The sequence below is a fragment of the Streptopelia decaocto genome (genome assembly GCF_964273445.1).
Source record: "Streptopelia decaocto genome assembly, chromosome: 1".
In the NCBI taxonomy this organism is placed as follows: Eukaryota; Metazoa; Chordata; class Aves; order Columbiformes; family Columbidae; genus Streptopelia; species Streptopelia decaocto.
In genome coordinates, this window is record NC_138663.1 from 33,420,028 (window position 1) to 33,440,557 (window position 20,530).

Genomic DNA, 20,530 nt, shown 5'->3' on the forward strand with positions numbered 1-20,530 from the left:
AGGTACCTTGGCACCATAACCACACATAGTGCAGCGTGATTGCCAGCTCTGTGTCTCCTGTGTTTTCCTGCTTGTTAGTGTTAATAGTTCTGTGTGGGAGTTTGATGCAGACTTGCTGTCACTTAACTCGTCACAGATCCAAGTTGTTTGTGACAAATCCAATTTTTGGAAGTTCATTGAGGGGGAGAGCGACCAGCAAGGTGTATCTTGTGTTACGTGGGATACACGGCACAGAGCCGTTATACCTATTTTTGGAGCAAGATAATGCATAGTTTCTATTGTATATATTTTCCTCGTTGGATGTTACTGCAGTGACGCCACTGCTCTTTACAACCGATGGAAAGAGCCCTGTGGTCTCCACTGAACGTCGTCTCAGAAGCACAGGCAGAATTCCTGTTCTGGCTCCACAGCATCTGCTGGAAGAAAAGTACAAACTTCCTGGGGAAAAAGAAACAAACAAAACCCAAACCCATAACAAAACTATATTATACTAATCCCAGGTTAGGTATATTTTAAAAATGTGGAATCTCCTGTATCTACAAAGTTCTCTTGAAGTGTTCCTCAATATAGTAAGGATGCTGAGAGCTCCTCTTGCCCAAGTAGATGTTACTCCTCAGTCGTCAGTCTGCGTTCTCTGGAGGTTGTTAAGTTACCAGCACAGTAACAGACACTTTGGTGTGTGGTGGAACCTCCACTGAAAACTACAGCCACGGCCTTGCCTGGGAGGAGAAACAGCATTAGTTTTTCACCTTTAAATTGCCTCTTTTCCCAGGCTTTGTTGATGATACTGCACTTGGTGTCTCTGGAGTGCGCAGCCACCCATGTTAATTACTGCCTCTCTACCTACAGTTTGGGGCAAAGCGCATCCTGGACTCAAATTTATTTATTACTACTAAAAATATTTAATTTTCCTTGCTTGCTTTTTAATGTCAGTCTCCAGCTTCGCCAGGGGCAGCCCAGAGGGAGCAGCACGGGAGCGCGTAGCGAGGCTTGAGTTCAGTTCCCATCACAGGTGTGTGTGGTTTGCAGGTGGAGCGGCCTCACCTGCTGCAGCGCCGAGATGCCGGCGCTGCCCTCGCCCGTGGGGGCACAGATCAGCAGCTGAGCGCGATGTGAGGATGTGCAGCGGCCAGGGATGCCCCTGACCTCTTGTTTGTGTTGGTTGAGGGAGGTTTCCCCTGGAGCGGTTTGTGAGTTGTTTTCAAGTGCTGGAGAAATCAAGGTTGAGTTTTGAGTCGTGTTATCACCTGTTAGTGGTGTTTCTGGCAAGATGGCAATATGTTCTTAAATTACTCTGGCCTCAAAACCATCTTCGGTTGGTTTTAATATCCTGCTGGTTTTCACGTGGTTATACCACAACTTGCTGTTTCTCGCATCATCGTTGCCATCTGTGCTTTGGCTTCTCCCTGTCTGAAAACACAGAGTAATCTGAGCTTTTAAAATGCTGATTGCTTTTTACCTTTGAAAATAAATGCAATATTAGAGTAAGAGGAATCATAGTAAGGTTTCTGCTCTTATGTTGGGCGGCTTTTGGGCAGCTGCTTTAGGGCAGGTTTTTATACCTCTTAGGGGGATTTGCCACCAGTTGCATTCTGAGAGTGTTTGCTGGTTTTGTTGTTTGGGGGTTTTAAATCCGCATGTCCACATGTAACGTGCTGTCCTGGCTAAGAGTAATTTTTTCTGATGATACCCAAATGTCTGCTTGTCCCTTATCTTCGGGCAGGGCTCTCTGTGTTGATGTAGTTGCGGTTGGAGTTATGCGGTGAATCATAAAGTACGAAACACGTACCCTGTACCCCCATCCCAGTTCTGCTGTGGGCCTCGCTGCCCCCCGCGCTGCCCAGGAAGGTTGGAGTCTGCGCCATTGCAAAAGTTACTATGATTATGTCATTCCATTAGATGTCATCGGGCTAATGAAGAAACGGGGTGGGTGCTGTTCTGGGTGCCTCTCCCTGTGTTGCTCCGACGGGACACGATCTCCACCACCCAAGAGCTCTGTCACTGCTCCGGGACAGCTGCTCTGGAGTGTCTGCAGGGTCCTACCTGTGTCACTGGGGGTCAGTGAGGTTTAGAAGAGTCTCAGCTTCAACCCTCTCTTCTGTCACAAGCCTCTGTGAAGTCTTGGCCAACCAACCTATGGCTAACCCTGTAGTAAAACCCACTGTGCATCGAAAAATTTAATCCGTTTGCCACAACCCATGTAACACAAGGTGCCTACGCTGCATGGTCGTCTGTGTTTTGTATTTCCCCCCATACCCGATGCACGTTTATTAGAATTATTTAAATTTAAATACTTGTTGAATTCCCCACTAGGAAGGGCCCTGGGACACCAGGCTGGAGTTTGCTGCTGGACAGGGGCCATGAAGTCCATCTCCTTGTGCCCTCTTTGGCGTGATGTGGCTGCAGAGCTGCGCCGTGTCAGTGAGACAGAGGCGGGGGTTGAGTCAGTGATTTAATCCCTCGTGCTGGGGTGACAGAGCAAAGCCACGTGCTGTGCACAGGGAGCGGCCGCTCTGCACTGTGTTGGTATTAGTCAATGATAGATCAGAGACCGATCTTGTGCTTCCAAGATACGTTGTTGTATTTTCAGGGGGAATATCTTAGAGTTTATCAGTCTGATACTCTAACTACCAGGTACCATGTAAATAATGATGATAAGCAAGCTGAGTTTGTGTGTGTGCCTTGGAGCATGGGGGTCCCTGCTGCTCCTGCTCCCCCTGGGCTTGGGGCAGAGCAAGCCCTTGGCCATGCTTTGGCCATTAGTGCTCTTGATAAACATCTACCCTGCAAATACCCGCACAGGTGGAGAAGAAAAAAAGGCGGCAATGTTCCTGTCTGCTGTTGGAGAGGCTCTACCTGCCTTCCTGGTCCCCAAGAGCCATGAGTTTCTGTAAAAGGGTCTGGAATGTATAGGTAAATTCTGACTTACAAGAGTGGTTATTTGCTTTAATCCCACACTTGCTATGGCACCAAGGCATCTAGGAATCCCTGGCTATTTTTTGATTGATGCCTGTCATTAAAAAAATTCAGTGGTTGGTGGTTTAATCTCTGCAACACTCCAGGACTAATTATATGACAACCTGCTGCCAAACATTCCTTGGGTTTGGCTCCTGCAGCAATTTTTCTCTGTGTTGGATTCCATTCTGGGTTTGATTGTTTACTGTGGGTAATGAACATCTACTGCATTGCTGTAATCCCCTGTATTTATTGCATGAACAGTCTATGGAAAAGGAGGTGGAATGCTTACTGTTGGTGCAGAAGTCCCTGGGAGTTGTAATACTGGAAAAGTAAGTCCAGCTTAAGAGAAGTTCAATATCCCAGTCGTCTCCTTCCATGTAAGTAGTTAATTGTGCCTTTTATTTTTTTAAATCTCCAGATTAATGATTAAAAAAAAAAAAAAAATCTTCATAGAGCTGCATAGAGCCTGTCCATCCAGCGGGACCTGGACAGGCTGGAGAGTTGGGCGGGGAATAACCTGATGAAATTTAACAAGGGAAAGTGTAGAGTCCTCCATCTGGGCAGGAACAACCCCAGGTTCCAGTTGGGAAATTCCATATTAGAGAGCAGTGTAGGGGAAAGGGACCTGGGGGTCCTGGTGGACAACAGGATGACCATGAGCCAGCACTGTGCCCTTGTGGCCAGGAAGGCCAATGGCATCCTGGGGTGTATTAGAAGGGGGGTGGTTAGTAGGTCGAGAGAGGTTCTCCTTCCCCTCTACTCCGCCCTGGTGAGACCACATCTGGAATATTGTGTCCAGTTCTGGGCCCCTCAGTTCAAGAAGGACAGGGAACTGCTGGAGAGGGTCCAGCGTAGGGCAACGAAGATGATTAAGGGAGTGGAGCATCTCCCTTATGAAGAAAGGCTGAGGGAGCTGTGTCTCTTTAGCTTGGAGGAGACTGAGGGGTGACCTTATTAATGTTTATAAATATATAAAGGGTGAGTGCCACAAGGATGGAGCCAGGCTCTTCTCGGTGGCAAACAATGATAGGACAAGGGGTAATGGGATCAAGCTGGAGCACAAAAGGTTCCACTTAAATTTGAGGAAAAATTTCTTCTCAGTAAGGGTGACAGAGCACTGGAACAGGTGCCCAGGGAGGTTGTGGAGTCTCCTTCTCTGCAGACATTCAAAACCCCCCTGGACATGTTCCTGTGCGACCTCACCTAGGTGTTCCTGCTCCAGCAGGGGGATTGGACTAGATGATCTTTTGAGGTCCCTTCCAATCCCAAACATACTGTGATACTGTGATTCCTTATTTTGAAAGCTGCTGCATCTAAGAAGTTATCGTTTAATTCCCACGTTCAGTAATCTGCTTTAGTGTCCTTACTCATGTCTGTACTGCTTCACAAACTAATATGTGAATATTGTGATACTTCATCTGTATCCAGAGCAGTTTCATCACTGTGATTCAAAAGGTGTAAGTTCATCTTCAGCATCAACATCCTTGTTTTAGACACTGATGTGTTACAATGCCCAAGATGTGTCTTCTGAGGAAAACCCGACCCCTTTTGCTGGCAGCAGCAGTGATCTCTACGGACACTGCTTGCAGGGGTGGGACCCAGAAGGGCTTTAGCTGCATCAACCAGACTCCACTGGCACTTGCTCAGCAAAAATGACAAACGCTGACAAGTGAGCCCCTTTGCATATTCTGGGCTTGCTTGTGCCCATAGATGTTTCTGTCCTGGTGGTGACAACACTGACCCCAAACAAGGGATCCTTCCTCCCACCAGTTTGGTGCAGCAATTGCCCTTCGAGATGACCAGGGAGCCAGTTCTGCTGACACACAAGTCCTTAGATTTTTAAGTGCATGAAGTTCCCCGCCTGTGGGCATTTGCGGGACACAGCTCAAGATTTTTACAGGAGGAAGCCCAGGAGGGAGTGGCATAGTTTAAGTCACCCTGATGTATTGAAAAACCCTTTGCAAAAACACATGGTGAGTTTTTGCTCTTGGGATGTTTGAAAAGGTCCTTGTCCCCAAGCACGCAGGTGGCACTAAACTGGTAGTCAAATTAAATTTCTTTCCTTTTCAAGACTATCTTTTAATGGAAATGATGTGTTTTTTTTCAGCATGTCTTCCCTCAGCCTCTGATGCAGTGATCTGAACTGTATCTCAATCTCCTTGAGGTCACATCGTCCTCCTTGTGACTGACACAACCCTTCCTGGCTTCACAAGATGATCCCGGCTGCAGGACAGGCCTCTGAGGGCACTGAAGACTTGGCCTCAAGGAACTGACACCTCTGAGCCTCCCTCTCCCTGCTGAACATCATCCTTGCCAAGGCCCTTCGGTCTTTTCTTTAATTCCCACCCTTGCTCCCCAAACTCGTGTCCTCTTTCCCAAGACCACGTGCCAGTCTGTTCAGGCACCTTTACAAAATGCAGAACCAAGACGGCAGCTGAGCAGCATCAGAACAAGACCCTCCTTTCCCGCCCTCGATGTTCCCATCCAGCCGAACCAAACCAGCTCTAACACGTCTGCTCTGAGCTGCAGAGCAGCCAGGCAGCACAGCTCCCAGGGCAGCGATCCCGTGCTGAATGCCCAACAGGCTCTCCCAGTGAAGGCCACTGTTTTGGTCGGTACTTCCCACGTGTAAGACAGGGCCAAGCTGGCTCGAGTGCTGCCCTGGTTTGGTCCATGCAGCAGATGACAACACCCACCCAGCCCCACATTTTGTACTTGGAGCCCCCCGCAGCACTCGCAGCCAAGGCACGTTTTTGCCGCATGGATTTTGGTTTTTTTCAGCTTGGAGCATCTGCAGACAGGCAAGGGAGGGTGAGGACAGACTAACTGCAACCAAAGCAGATGTGAAAGAGGGAGAACGAGATTAGATATGCATATGTAGAGAAGCAATAGGAATTACACTGCTTTCTGAATTAAACCACTTGAGCCAGAATCATTTAACACCAAACACAGACCACTGCCAGCTTAGTGAAAAGAATTTATTAGAAACTGTTTAGCACTACACAAAACTAGTTCTTAGAGTATCTTTTCAGTAGACAGCACTCCAGCCTTATGCTACAAACACTGTATTGTGGACTTTGGACAGCCGCTGTGCTCCTAAGATACATCTTTATGATGAGACATTCAAGCAGCATGCACAGTGAGACAGGAGTGAGGGGGAGGAGAACCCTTTGGATTTGCATAAGTAAGTTCACAGAAGGCAAACAGTTTCGGACTCATTTTCCTCAAGGCAAGGTGGGTGGAATGAATTACCGATGCCCTTGAGGCATCGAGGGGGCTCAGCGTCCCCATTGCTTTGCTTTCGGTGCTAGTGCATGTTGAGATTTTTTCAGTACGAGGAGTTTCAATAAATAGAAATACAGCTTTCATACTATTTTAACAAAAGCATGACTACAAGGTTAAAGCACCTGCCTTCTTGGGCAGTCGCACCAAGAGAGACCTTGCTGCTTCCCAGGAAAACCAGGAGAGTCTATGTATTAAGGCAACGCTTTTTTTTTTTAGTTCAACATAGAAGTTGTAACAAACTGCATATTTTATGGCAAGTTCTGAAGTGTTTCATTGTAAAAAATAAAGTTACTGATCACACGCTGCTCTGACATTCTCCATTATGTTTTGCAATACAGTGGAGCATTATTTAGTCGCTCGCTCAACAACCCGGCAGCAAGTGGCAGCTCATCTTCCAGCCACGAGCTGCAAAACAAGAAGTTACTGACCCGTCCCCAACTCCTCCCCGATACCTCCATTGCTCCTTCACACCCATTTCCACCTCTCTAAAAAGAGAAAAAAACCCACAAAACATTGCCCTGGCTCCTGAAAGGAGCTTTATAACAAGGCCCAGCGGTATAAAGATACAAAGAGTCACTGAAACCCAAAAATTCAGAGAAGGAAAATGTAATAAAAATAAGTACGCATGGCGTGATAAACTAGGATAGACATAGCAATTTGCTACAACTTTTTTCAAAAGTGCTAACCAATTTTAGCTTAAAATTCAAGAGATCATACAAATTGCTACCACAGTGTAAAACTGAGTATTTTGAAAAATCTAAGACCTGGCTTGGCTGTAGAAAATGTAATATATCTGTTTCTAATGTACATAGTATTTTTATTTAGGCACACAAAAATAAATATAGGCAGTCAAATGCTTCATTACATCTGTAGAAAGTTATAATTAAAATCAAGTGATCAACTGTTGTAACAAGCCACTTTTTTGTTTTTACACATACATATCTCTTCATATAATCATGTATGGATATAGGGGTGTATATCCCTTGTTTGACCCTCAGGCTTCTGCAAAAGTTAATCACAGGTTGTTTTCTGCCACTAAAAGTTGCTTTGGGAACTATGGGCTATGAAGAGATTGTATCAATCCAGTTTTCTGAGAAACTTTCTCTCCAAATGGTCTGTTCGTGCTTTTGGGCCAGGAGAGCAAACAGCAAACGCTGTTACTGCAGCCGAGATTTCCATCGCACTGTAAGGGAACAAGTATTTCTGTCTCGGAGTAAATCTCAGAGTAAGGCTCCTTCTCCACTCAAACCCAAAAGGAGCCCAAGCTGTTCTTCCCATAGGAGCACATAGTTATGACAAGTGTTTCAGCAACTCTCCCTGCTCCTGCCTCAGTAAAACCAGTTTTACCTCAGCTGTAAGCATTCCCCCAGCACATCTGTTGAGCCCACATCTGCTTTTAAAATTCTTGTGATGCCTCTGTCCCTTCCTACATTAAAGTGCCCAGGGAAGCAGAAAAGCTGTTTCACGTGACTTCAGCAGCAGTTAAGAAAGAGAAGAACTATGCAGCTGAGATTGGCACGACTGGTGCTCTCTGACCAACTGGGAGCCCAGTAACAAATTCCAGCTTTCTTGTTCTTATTAGAAGAAGAAACTGGCTTCTGTTCCCAAACACCCCGGTCCAGCACTAATTCCCTACGAGCCGGGGGCAGGAGGCTGTCCATGGGTGGGCACTGAGGCCTTTCAGCACATCACAATTATTCAAGTTCATCCCGCTATCTTGGAACAAATTGAAAAACGTCACAAACAAAACCAAGCAGCATAATTTTTATTTGGTGTTACAAGAGATGTGCAGCGGCCGTGGCTTTGGGCACTGCCTTTTACTGTTTCTGATTTTTCTTTTTAAAATCTAAACAGTTCTTCTGTTCAGACAACTCCATGTGCTTTTTTATATACACATTGTGACCCCTGCATTCAGCCTGTCCAGTTAACACTAGAAATATTTGTCAAGGCAATACATTATTTTATCTTTGCTATAATTAGGGAGAAATCAAAAGAAACAAATTACTTTAATCTGACCGATTACATGTACTGTACATACCTGTTCCAAACCCAATGTACTCAGACAGAAGTTTCTAATTTAACACACTGTTATTCAAGTCAAAATGCTGTACATCTAAGTATCCACACAATCGTACATTCCTAATGATTCTTCTTTACACCTTCATTTTTCTTTTTAGACATCTGTTTTTAAAAAGGAATAAAGAAGTGGCCCTGTAGATCTATATTTCTTCAGAACAAAACATTATATACTACATTGAAAAATAATTTTATCAAAAGCAGATTCAAATCACTGCCATGTACAATTTTCAATTAACGGTTCATGTTGAAATTGCACTTCGCGGATAGAATAAAATTAAAAACTGAAACCATGTTCTATTTCCTCTCACAGGAAACTGCCTCCTCAGGATTTTTCTTCCGTGAATGTTTATATTTGTCTACATACGCTTTCACTAGATTTGCCACTTTTGCAGAATTAACTTCTCCGCTCTTGCTGTGACAAACCTACAACAGTTTTGAAGAAAACAAATGCTTTTGAAAGATTCCTGTTAATTTACCACTATTTCATATCATTTGTCTTCCCGACACCCCAAGTTTCTCCATCTCAGGCAGAATAACTTTGAAATCCCCCAGTACTTTCCCAATCGCTTCCCTAATACTTCCCAATTCTCATTCAGCTCTTTCAAACAAGAAGTGAGTTATGTTCTGAGGAGCTGAGAAAGCTCTTGTGGATGGAGAAAGACCAAAGGTATTTTTGCTTTTCCTGCTCCCCCCTCCCAGGAACCACCGGTTGTTCCCACAAGATCAAGAAATCCACCCCAAACCCACCTCAACCGAAACGCCCGCGTTTCAGATTAACAGGCCAACTTACTTTATCTACAGCTTTCCGCACAATTTCTTTATATTCTTCTTTAGTGATGTCTTTATTTTGGTAGAAAGGCTTAATAGCTAGTTTGACCTCTTGTGCTGCTTTCTCTTGAATTAACAATTTCTAATTAAAAAAAAAAAAAAAAAGTAGTATTATTTTTCAGTGCCTGCATATGTATTTTTATCAATCACAAATTAAAGCTCCAGAGACAGAAATTACTACAGAAGACTAGAAAACTGTGCTCCCCTCACAGTTCGGCTCTCGTACGAGCTGTCTGTGCTTTACTACGAACAGAACGTTGCTCCACACACAACAATTGCAGTGAGATTCCTAACAGTGCTGCTTTAAAGAAAATTACATCAAAGAGAGTCGACTTGCTAGTTCATGTCCTACAGCTGCCATGAAAATATCATGTACATGACGGTATTGAGTATATTACAGAGAAAAGGTATTGTTAATTTGCTATTTTTTATTATCTCAACAATTTTATTTTATATATTATATATATTTGTATTTTTTACACACACACACACACACACACACCATGCACACTCTCAACTTTGAACTTGCCTGGTCCTTCTTGGAGCTATCTGCGCTGGCTTCCACTGTTACATTTGCTTTGTTTTCTCCCAATTTTACAGCTGTGTTAGAGCTTTTGATGTGACTTGAGGATGTTGCGTTACCCGCGCTTGGTCCCTGAACTGTTCCCACGTTTCCCAGGACTGCTGTTGGAGCAGGCAAGGCTGGAACGCCCATGTTATTACTTACATGAGCAGCATTTGGGATACCCTGTTTTAAAAATTACCAGTAGTCAATACATTATCCTTCAGTATGACAATGTGCCTTTCTAGAAGCCTCAACAGCTATGGAAAGAGCAGCAATGCTACGTGCTTTGGTTCAGTAGCTGATTTCCACACTGTCTATTTTTATGGAAGGTATGCACAAGTTGTTCATGTTCCTTTCCCTGATATAAAAGCTCGTAATAGAAACAGGAGGAGCTGATGTGCACAAAAGTGGCTTTAAGGTATCTTGAAAGGCACAAAAAGATGGTCTCACCTGCTGCAAGTGCATCAGAGTCTTTTTGAAACGGAAGGAATTAAGTGGGAGTCAGGTGTCAAACAGGGCATGCAAAACCAAGAGATTCAAGCAAGAAGGGGGAAGTAAAACATACTACAGAAAGCCTGGAAATTATTAACAAAAAGGCTCAAAAGATTAAACGGAATAAAAAATGTGTGTGAGGAAGCTGCTGAGATAGTGACAGCTGGAGAATGGAAATGTGGAACAAATGGGTGCCATGCAGTACTTGGTAATTTTCCTCTGCTGATACACCCCATGGGATAAGAATTGCAACAAAGAGGTTCAGGTCACTTCCTACACCCTGCTGGACGGGGACACAAGCATTTCCTAAAGCTTAAAAATCAAGTTTTGAAGGGGAAAACTTAGTTTTAGAAATGAGGCACTCCTAAGAAAAAGGTGATGGACAACACTGACGAAATTGTTCAGTGTTCCACTACCCACCAGAACACCTCATTACCACAAGAATCCAGTTATGGTGTTGTATATTATTACTTAAAAGCTATAGCCCCAACCCAACCCATGTCCTGATGGAGATTTCCACTTTAAATTTGGTATGGGGTGGATGATGACAGGCAAGAGAGAAAGAAACTGCAAGTATAAATTTATCAAGACTATGCTATTAGACGTAAGAAACCCTTAATTGACGTTATGTCACTCCTGCCCATGCCATGGCTTCTGACAAAGCATACCTGCAATTGTTTTCCATCTTGCTGTGAAGCAATGTAGTTGAGTTGTTGAGATGGTGGGGGTGGAGGTGGAGGCGGAGGTAATCCCTGAGACAAATTGGTGGGAGCAGCTACCTGTATGAGAGGCACTCCGGCAGGGAGATGCATGGGCATGGGAGGGGGGATGCTGAAAGGACTGCGCTGCATGTTCATCATGGGAGGATGGACACCCACGGGGTACGGGAAGATACTCATGGGCTGGTGCTGTACATTCACTGGTGGCATTACATTCATTTGTTGTTGCATCGTATTTACTGGTAACTGGGAGCCATCACTCTGCTGGTTGCCCTGGTCTTTGGAGTTTGGATCTATCAAAAGAAAAAAAAAACAAAGAGACAGCAGATGAAGTAGAAAATCTGTACTTTAGACACTTGGCTCCACTCTGTTATATAGACTCTTCATCAAGTACGGAGTATCAGAAAGCTTTCTATAATCTGAATATTTTAAAGATAGTGCATTACATTATTAGACAGCACTCATCACCAGACACATCACAGAGACAAATGCTTCTGAGTTTACATTCAAGTTACTATGGATGCCTGTATTCTGAATTTGTTTCCTCTTCTTGTTCCCATAGCACAGCTAAGTAGTTCTTTCGTCGCAATGAAACAATAATTCTCCCCCAAAGAGCAGAAAGACAACAGAACTTATCCAGCTTCTGCAATTGCAAAAGTTTACCCATACGTTATAACGTTAATACACGAAGTTCTGCTTCCCTCTGCCCGATTCACACACACTCGCTGTAGCCGCTTCTGGTAACTATAGAAATACTCTGATGGTTTTTCTTGTTGAATTATAAATTGCCCTCAAACAATTTCAATTAAGATGTTCATATTCCGAAAGAGTTGTTTCAAAAGCCTTGTAATAGTACAAGAGGTAAAGCCTCGAAGTTAAAAGTAACCTCAGGGCTGGCACTTCTTTAAAAAAACCCAACTCTCGCTCTATCCTCAATAGAAGTAAAATAAAAAAATAAAGTCTAGATACAAGCAGTAAGCCTTAAAAAAAAAAAAAAAAAATCAAGAAATTAGCTCTGAGAAACAGTTGATGGGTTATAATCAGAAGTTCTTCCCTTAGAATCCCTTCATTGAGAACCATCACTTATTCACAGAGATTGGGACCTTAAACCCTTATGCTTCACCCCAAATCACCGTTTTTAAAGATGAGGGGATCACAAAAATCACTGAGTTTGGAAGGGACCTATGGAGAACATCCAGTCCAACCTCCCCTGCTCAAGCAGGGTCAGCAAAACCAAGTTGCCCAGAACCATGTCATGATACCAACCTAAGCTGTTTTATCCAGCTTTGACAGATCACAGTACTATTCTAGCTCAATTGACAGTCCAAAAAATTAATGAAACAGTGTGACTGTTTCTGAACTATGTGAAATAAGTCTGCAAATAACACAATGCTTTTAATAAAGGTTTGATAGATTTTGCCCACAGCAGACAAATTGACCAAGTTGCCTCAGAACTAAGAAGCTGCTGATGCAGTTGGCTCTGAAAAGAGGCAGAAAACTGCTGGCATGAAGGGTGAAAACGGATAAAAATGAAAGACAAACCAAGAAGACAATGGGCAAGTATAGTTGCCTTCGGAAGTGGATTTTACAGTTTTTATATACAATTCACGTCTTTTACTTTACTTCAGAGCATTAATAATCTGTGGGTGACTTCTCAGCTATTCAGAGTCAATCTCATCCACAGTTAACTCACTTCCTACCAAAAATTTTATTTCTGTCAAAGCAGTTACCTTTTAGATATAAAATACTCAAAAATATTAGACTTCTATTAAGGCTTTAGAGGAATTTTAATGCTGAAGTACAGTTAAAGTACCATTTTTGCATTTATAAATGTCCCTAGATTTTTTTAAAGCATATAAAGCGGAAAATGCTTATTCAGAAGCAGGATAAATGTCAACAGAAGGATTTGTGTCTATAGAGTCTATTGTGTGGGTCTGCACATGCAAATGCAAATCTCCTTGAAAAAAAAAAATACCCTTTTAAAACTATGCTAAAAGTAACCATGAAGAGGACAGACTTTATCTTCAACCAAACCAATTTACTTAAGTAGCACTCTTAGATGCATAGTCCTTAAATTGCATCTAACTTTAAGCAAAACCAAAAAGCCATCTAAATGCCACCAAAACACAAGAAATCCCCAAACTCCACACCTACAAACCTCCACGTTGCAAAAAGACTATAGGTTCTCCCTGAATTATTCTGAAGAACCAATCAACTCAAGATAGGTCAGTGTGACTGGGATTTTATTCAGCAACTGCAGCTGGGACTAAGCTTTTATGTTTTGAAACTATGAATACCTTGTTCAGGTGCCTCCTCTTCTTGTCTCATTCCCCATCCGGACTGCGGGCTTGATGAATTGCGTCCTCTTCTTGAATAATAATTCTGCACATCGGCAGGTAAAGTCTTTCTTACAGCCCAGCTGGACGCAGATGTCCACCCAGATCTGTCAGCAGGTGTATCGAAAGAATAATCTTGCTCATTCTTACGCTTGTATGGCTGATGTTCTGGGAACCTTGCAGTTTCATTCCCAGAACCATTTGAGTTCCCTGAGAGTGGTTTTCTATTTTGCCACTGATTTTCACTCTGGTCTCCATACATGAAACCGCCTCTTCCACGCCCGCCTCGGCCACGCTGACCTCTCCCTCGATTTGGAATCCAACCTGAACTGAAGTTTTTATTCCAAGAGTGTCCTGAGTTATCATGCCTGCTGTCTTCCCAGTGTGGTTTATCCCTCTCTCTGTTCCTGGCATCAGGCACAGAGTTGATCCTTTCCATTACCCAGTCTGGACAGTCATTTCTCCGCTTGTCTGCAGAACACTGATCATCATTTTTTCCTGTATTGTCCTTCTCTTTTTTAAGACATTCATTCTGTTTCTCTTGCTCACTTCTTCTGTATCGATCATTTCCTCTGGGACTCCTCCAGCTTTCATTTGCCCATCTCTCTTTCCATCGAGGTGAATGACTGTCCCTCTCATTTCTAGAGAATGAAGAACCTCTATTTCTTGTTCTAGATCGTGATCTTGACCTAGATCGTGACCGTGACCTAGACCACCTCCTGCTTCTTCTTTCTCGGTCACGATCTCTTCTTTGACTATCTCTATCACTGCTTCGAGATCTAGATTTTTGCCTTGGAGATGAATCCTTAGTTCTTGACCGAGAAGACGATCTCCTGCTTTGCCTGGCAGTTTCCCTTTTGGGAGATCGAGATGGTGCTTTTTTTTCATCTTTGGGTGTCTCTCTCTTTGGAGAACGAGATAGAGATCTCCTTCCCTCCCTCACAGTTTCCTTCTTGGGTGATCCTGAGCTCCTGTCTCTGGTCACGTCCCTTTTAGGGGATGGTGACTGAGATTTCCTGCCCTCTCTCCTAGGAGACCAAGTTGTTGATGGAGAGTGAAACCTAGACCTTCTAGTTCGAGCCTTTTTATCTTTGAGTTCTGATTTGCACTCTGCTACTTGAGGAATAGTTTCATCTTTTTCATCAGAAAGCCCTGCAACTGATGTACCATTTCCTGCATCACACTGTACAGAGTTCGCTTCTCCTTGCTCTGTACTTTCAACTGGTGTTAACTGCTCCATCTGTGCTTCATTCTGGTCACTGCAAAATGAGTCACAATCCATTGGTATCATTTCATTGTTATCTTCAGCAAAATGCTTATGTTCAGCATTTACCTGGGGTGACTCTGAAGTTCCACCCTCTTCACTTTCTGGCATGGTGTTCTCTTTTAAGGACTGTTCTGATGTACTGTCCGTAGAAATATTGTGTATCAATGTATCTGGTTCTTTGTCTTGAACAGCATTAAAGTTTTGAATATTTGTACTTGCACAGTCTACTGCTGTTTTTTCTTCAGCCTCAGAATCAACTATTTCTATGGCTTCTGTATGCTCAGGCAATTTGCTTCTGGGGCTTTCTAATCGCTGATCTTTTCCCAAAGGTTCTTGACATTCCAGCAATTCATTTTCTGGACTAGCAACAGGTTGATCTATTCCTGTCAAAGTTTCTACATTCTCCGTTAATTCATTTTGAGAACTACACAATGTTTGATCTACTTTTTCAGAAGCTGCATGGTCACATATCTCTTCTCTGGGACCAGCTACTGTTTCCATTTGTTCAAGACTATTTTCACAGATGTCCTGATTCTCAAGATCTTCATTTTTTTCAGTAACATCTTTTACTTCAATTTCCTGACTTTCACCTGCCAAAGTTAGTACTGGAGGTTCTTGGACAGAAGAACTTAGATCCGCATTGCCTAAAGTATCATCATCTTTGTCACATTCTGCTGTAGTTCCCTCAATTTCTGCATGTTCACTACAGTTTTCCAATCCATTAGCAGATTCTGTTTCTGCATTATTTTTCTGTGGAAGGCTTGCATTATCGCTTTCACTATCTGATTGCTGGTCTTTATTTACTGTCAGAACTGCTTCAGACTCAACATCATCATCTTCCACTGAATCACTGAGCGATTTTTCAGAACGTGCAGAACTCCTCAGTTTCTTTTTAACCACAGGTGATTGTTGTTTTACTATTCTTTTAGACTTTCGTTTTGGAGGAGCCTTCTCTGATTCTGAAGGAGATTTACTCAGAGACGGGTCATTCCCATCAGGGGTACCACATGCAGAACTGCCTGACCGAGGGGAGCGCCGAGATTGACCCAGAGTCTCATTTTTGCTGTTTCTTGCAGACCTTCTTCTAGGAGTAGTATTAACTGATTTCCTTCTAGTTCCTCTAGTGCCAGATGAACCAGAAGCTTGCTTTTTCTCTTCTCCTTCTTGGGTACATGCAACAACATATCCTTTGCCTAAAGATTCTAATAAAAGCAGAATGCATTAAAGTTTGATAATAACCATTTATCCAAACACAGTTAAGAACATAAAATGACCTTGTCTGGCTTAACAGATATCCTCAAATAATACAATGCAAGATTTACTATGAAATAGTGCCACAGTTTAAGTAGATTTTTTTTTTTTTTCAGTACAGACTTTAAAAACCAGAATTAAGTTAACAAAGTGACATCTAAACATGAATTTTAGAAGCGGTGTTGGCAGAGCTATATGGACAGTAATAGTATCCACAATGAAACTGCTATTGATATTGCCGTTTAAAGACAGTCAGCACTTAGAGACAACTGTTAGAGAAGTAACAAATTAACCACACAACACTTAGTATGTTCCTTTAATTCTAAAATGCAGGCCTGTTGGCAATGAAGCCTCAATACTACAGAAATAAAGCTCAACACTACAGAAAATAACATTTTTAAATGCTGTCAGTGGATGACCACATGGGAAGAGGTGATCAGAAGCAGCAAGGACAACATACAACACTGAATTTCAGGCAGTGAAAACTCATCCCCCACTTATAAGAGACCCTGCACACTCCGCAGAGTCAAACTCTGTGGCAAGGCCCCTGCATAAGGAGTGCAAGTTTTGGGGCGGCCTCAGGTGCATAAAAAACCCCTAAAGCTGTAGGAAGAATGACCGTAAGTCGCACACAGCAGCACAAGACTTCTTGCTTTGATACTATATTAATTTCATGCAATCCACAATTTGGTAGAAGTGTTTGTAGGGAAGCCAAGAGTCATATTCACTAGAAAGGGAACAGAATGTACTCTTGATACCTATGAACAGCTCAGGAATTAAAGTTTAATGATAATTAAGTAAATATACTTGAATGTAATACTTCAAAACTAAATTCAATTATTGGGATGTCCATTAATTTGTTTCACACTTTGTGTAGATTTCAGAAAGCATAAAGAATTAGGTGCTTAAATTAGTTCTTTTTATATCTTCATTTTCATACACAGAAAGTAGAAACTCCCTTAGCAAGGTTAATTTCTATAGGTTTTGCAATGTATTTATAACATAACACAATACTAAAGAAAAGCAGTTTATGCAACCATCTTCCAGGCACAATTTAGTAAAAATCACAAGATCCAGTTTGCCTTTTTTTTGGTATGCATCTATTTTCAGTATTTTTATTTTTTCTCCTGTCCTCCAGCTTTGCAGAAAGTCCCAGTGTCGCCTGTTTCTTCCATCTTCTGCCTTTCCCTTCATCTCTCACACTTTTTGTGAGAGAAGACCTTCCTCCTGTCTCCTTTATACGTATTTGCCATGTGCCTTTAACAGTATTCAGGTGAGGTTTCTCCTTGCTTTTGTCCTTACTTCTTTTGTGCATGTCTGTCCTCTTCTCAGTTGCTGTATGAAAACTGAATGGGGAAGGAACACTCAGCTCAAAAGAACATGACCAAAATCCTCAAGGGTCATCTTCACATCCAACATCCCCTGGTTTCACCAGGAAATTAAATACTTCCAATACAATTCTTACTTCCTGCATGCTTCTTATTAATAGGAAGTTTTCAAGTCCAACAGGAAGATGACTGAAAACTTTTGTGTCAACTACGTTTTATGATTTAATCTTGATGACTGTCTTCCACTTAGTCCACACTATAAGTAATATATTACATTAATAAGTAATATAAGTAATATATTACATTAAAAATCTGAGCTTTAGTTCAGGTGTGACAAGAACATCTGCAAACATACAAAAATCGATAATTTCACATGTCATAATCACACCTTTAAGAGGAAGTGGAATGCTTATATAAAAAATAACCAAGTTTCAATCAAGATAACAAATGAGAAAATTCTGTACTAAAGATAAGCTTTAAAACAAAAATATCTGAAAAAATAATTTCCTTTTGCTGTCAAGACTCAAGCTGAAAATCTCCTGCCTCTCCCAAAAGCTACCATAGGGGATTTAGTTCCATGTTCTGTGTTAGGAGATTACAACATTATCAGTATTTGTACATCCATTGCTGATATTATCAACAGCAATTACTCACATGTTCTAAATAGTCTACTGTCGAAAAATAATTTGGAGCTTATTTAAATAATCGTCTTCCCGATGAGACAAAAAACGTGTTTTTTTTATTGTTTCTGATGCATACCAACATAGAAGCCTGACTGTGCAAGCAGAAAGGTGAAGGGAAGTCATTACTCATTACTCATTACTCATTACTCATTACTACTAGAAGCAGACATTATTACAGATCGGTTAAAACGCGCTGCCAAACATCAGAGGCCTGAGGAAGCAACTTATCAATTTTTCACTGGGTAACGTGAAGGTGAAATAATTGCCTTGAACAAGAATGAAGAATATGAATGAATACAGCACCTTTTTAATGATCTTTCTACTACCTCACTAATTCTTTCCAGAAATTTACTTCCTCACATTTTTTTTATAAGTCAAGAGACCCAAACCTCTCCTGTCTCTTTGCCTACTAGTCAAGTGAAAGCAGTATAACTCCCAATTGAAAGAAGGTATTATCTCTGGCTTTAAAAAACAGCACTCCTTTGTTTTCACTTCTTTGAACTTGTGCAGTCTGTTGGAAAAAACCCTACATTCTTGCTGAGTATGGAGAGACAGGCTGCTAAAGCAACTGGAAGGAGGTAATTCCTTCTATGTCTTTGTCTAAATCCCTGCCAGATCCTGGAGCTTGAACACTTTTGCCCTGTAGAGCCTGTAGGTTACTGAAAGAGATCCATACATTGCACTGGTTTCTGGCTACTCCTCTGTCAGAAAATAGTTTGTTCCTCACACTGCACAACACATCACTGAAATATGTCAAGCTGTTCATAATGTATCAAAATGAGATTCATTCTTGAACAATACAAAAATAAGTTGTAACACGAAAGAAACTGTCAAATTTAGAAATGGAATTATTATTTTAATCTTAAAATGGAGAACAATTATGCCAGTTTTGGAGTGGCTGGTTCATCTTCTATATTCCAATTTCAGAAATAAAGCAGCTGGTTTTGAGATAGTGGCAAATTGCATGAAAACAGGTTTTTTTTCTGTTAACTGTAACTGTACACTGGGCTTTGATTTTCAAGAAACCTATTTTAACAATACTCCACATAAGCTATAAATAAAACTTACAAAAAAAAAGTTTACCAAAGTTTTCCAAAGGCCTGATATTTGATGGAAGAACTGTCCCTGCTACTGCAGTAGAAGTGAGAAGAAAGGTCTCAGCTTCAGCTCCGTAAGACATTAAAGGAATTCTGGAAAAGTAAAAGCAACAATGTTAGTTGTTTCAGCCATGTGTAGCAAGTTTTGGAAACTGCACAAAACCAGAACATCAGGCAACCATGAAAGTTTCAACCTCGTCACAGTTGGAGAGAAAGCCTTTGTTTTATGTCAAAGAGAGTAAAGAGATATTATACATAGTAAAATTAAGATCATAGACAGAACCAACCTTTTACTATGTTATTTTTAAATCAGTTATTTTTATGCTTCTGCTTTATATTCCTGAAAATATCTTTATGGTATATTTTAACATCCATCTGCTTTCTAACAACAACAACAAAATAACTTTCTTTGTTTCATTTGATAGAGCCCCTCTCAACATTTGTTTATAACCAATTACAGAAAAAAGTGCTAGAACCAACTCATGAAAATGGGGGATGACAGGGAGAGGAGGGAAATCAGAGTGAGATTGATGTTAAAGCAATCGTAGTCTAAATTCTAATGACAGAAATAATTTAAAAAGCACACTGAACACTAGCTTCTAAAGAGAAAATATATTTTAACTTGCATTTCTATGAAAAAATTACATATTAAGATGCATAAGTCAGTAGAATTACTATGCTTCTCTTGAGTATCAAAAAAGCATTGGCATACAGAATCCATGGACATAAAAATAGCAAGCAGCAAATACACAAAAATTTAACAAGTTACATGCATACACTCTTTATTTTTATAATCAAATTATATTCTAAAGAGCAATATGAATTAACAAAATTCCAGACTTGAAGTATTACTTTAAGATCCTTTGCACTATGAACACAAAGCACATACCTTTCAACTCGAGCAAGGAGAGATGAACAGGACAATTCTAGTTCTTGTCTCTTCTGTCTGATTGCTGCATTGACTTCTGTGAATTCTGTACTGAAATACAAATTTCATTCAAAAAGTCACAAAAAGTAATTTTGTACTATGGCAATTTTGTATTTCACTAATTTCTTCCATCAGTGACTTTTTATATTTAACTGCATTAGAACTTTCAGTAGTCATGATGAAACTATGCACGATTATTGTTTAGAGGGAAAAAGTAGTCAAAGTAAACGTATAGGAAGTCGTAAATAAATGAGGCAGACAGAATGGAACAGGAGATGAGATGTGTCTTCTGGGGAGCTGAAAGATGGAGAAACTTTGCATCTTTGACAAATTAATAGTATTGCGTGCATGAATGGCAAGAAGTTTTCTTCATTTACAGACTGCTGATCACATACAGACAATAATTTCTTAATGAGGCCATGTTATCCAAATAATGTTTGTCTAGACTGTTCTTGTTCTCCCATCTTCTCAAGCAAAAAAAATACTTTTTACACCTGTTCTGAAGTATTAGGCTCATTAAGCATAATTGCTTCATGTATGTTTAAAGTATTCTTCTTGGAAACAAGGAACAAGAACAACAAAGATTGTTTCTGACACAAACCAGGATATTTACTGTTAACTGTTTTGCTAACTGCTGTTTTAATAACTGGACTAACCCTTTCCTACCCAAGGCTTCAATTCAAGAGGAAGTTTAAATATGAGCTAAAACTTCTT

The 20,530-nt window shown here is 41.2% G+C and overlaps 1 protein-coding gene across 3 annotated transcripts in view; it reads right to left on the bottom strand.

Moving 5' to 3' along the window:
• Positions 1-7,991: 7,991 nt before the first annotated feature.
• The window catches only part of SCAF11 (SR-related CTD associated factor 11), a 41,794-nt gene continuing 29,255 nt past the window's right edge, over positions 7,992-20,530 (bottom strand). For all 3 annotated transcript variants that reach the window (XM_082064272.1, XM_082064271.1, XM_082064270.1), the window contains exons 9-15: positions 19,778-19,867; positions 18,875-18,981; positions 13,224-15,731; positions 10,876-11,219; positions 9,680-9,898; positions 9,113-9,232; positions 7,992-8,745 (exon numbers count right to left, since the gene is read on the bottom strand). In XM_082064272.1, the coding sequence (XP_081920398.1) occupies positions 8,617-8,745; positions 9,113-9,232; positions 9,680-9,898; positions 10,876-11,219; positions 13,224-15,731; positions 18,875-18,981; positions 19,778-19,867 (3,517 nt within the window). In that variant the 3' untranslated portion in view covers positions 7,992-8,616. The remainder of the gene's footprint in view (positions 8,746-9,112; positions 9,233-9,679; positions 9,899-10,875; positions 11,220-13,223; positions 15,732-18,874; positions 18,982-19,777; positions 19,868-20,530) is intronic.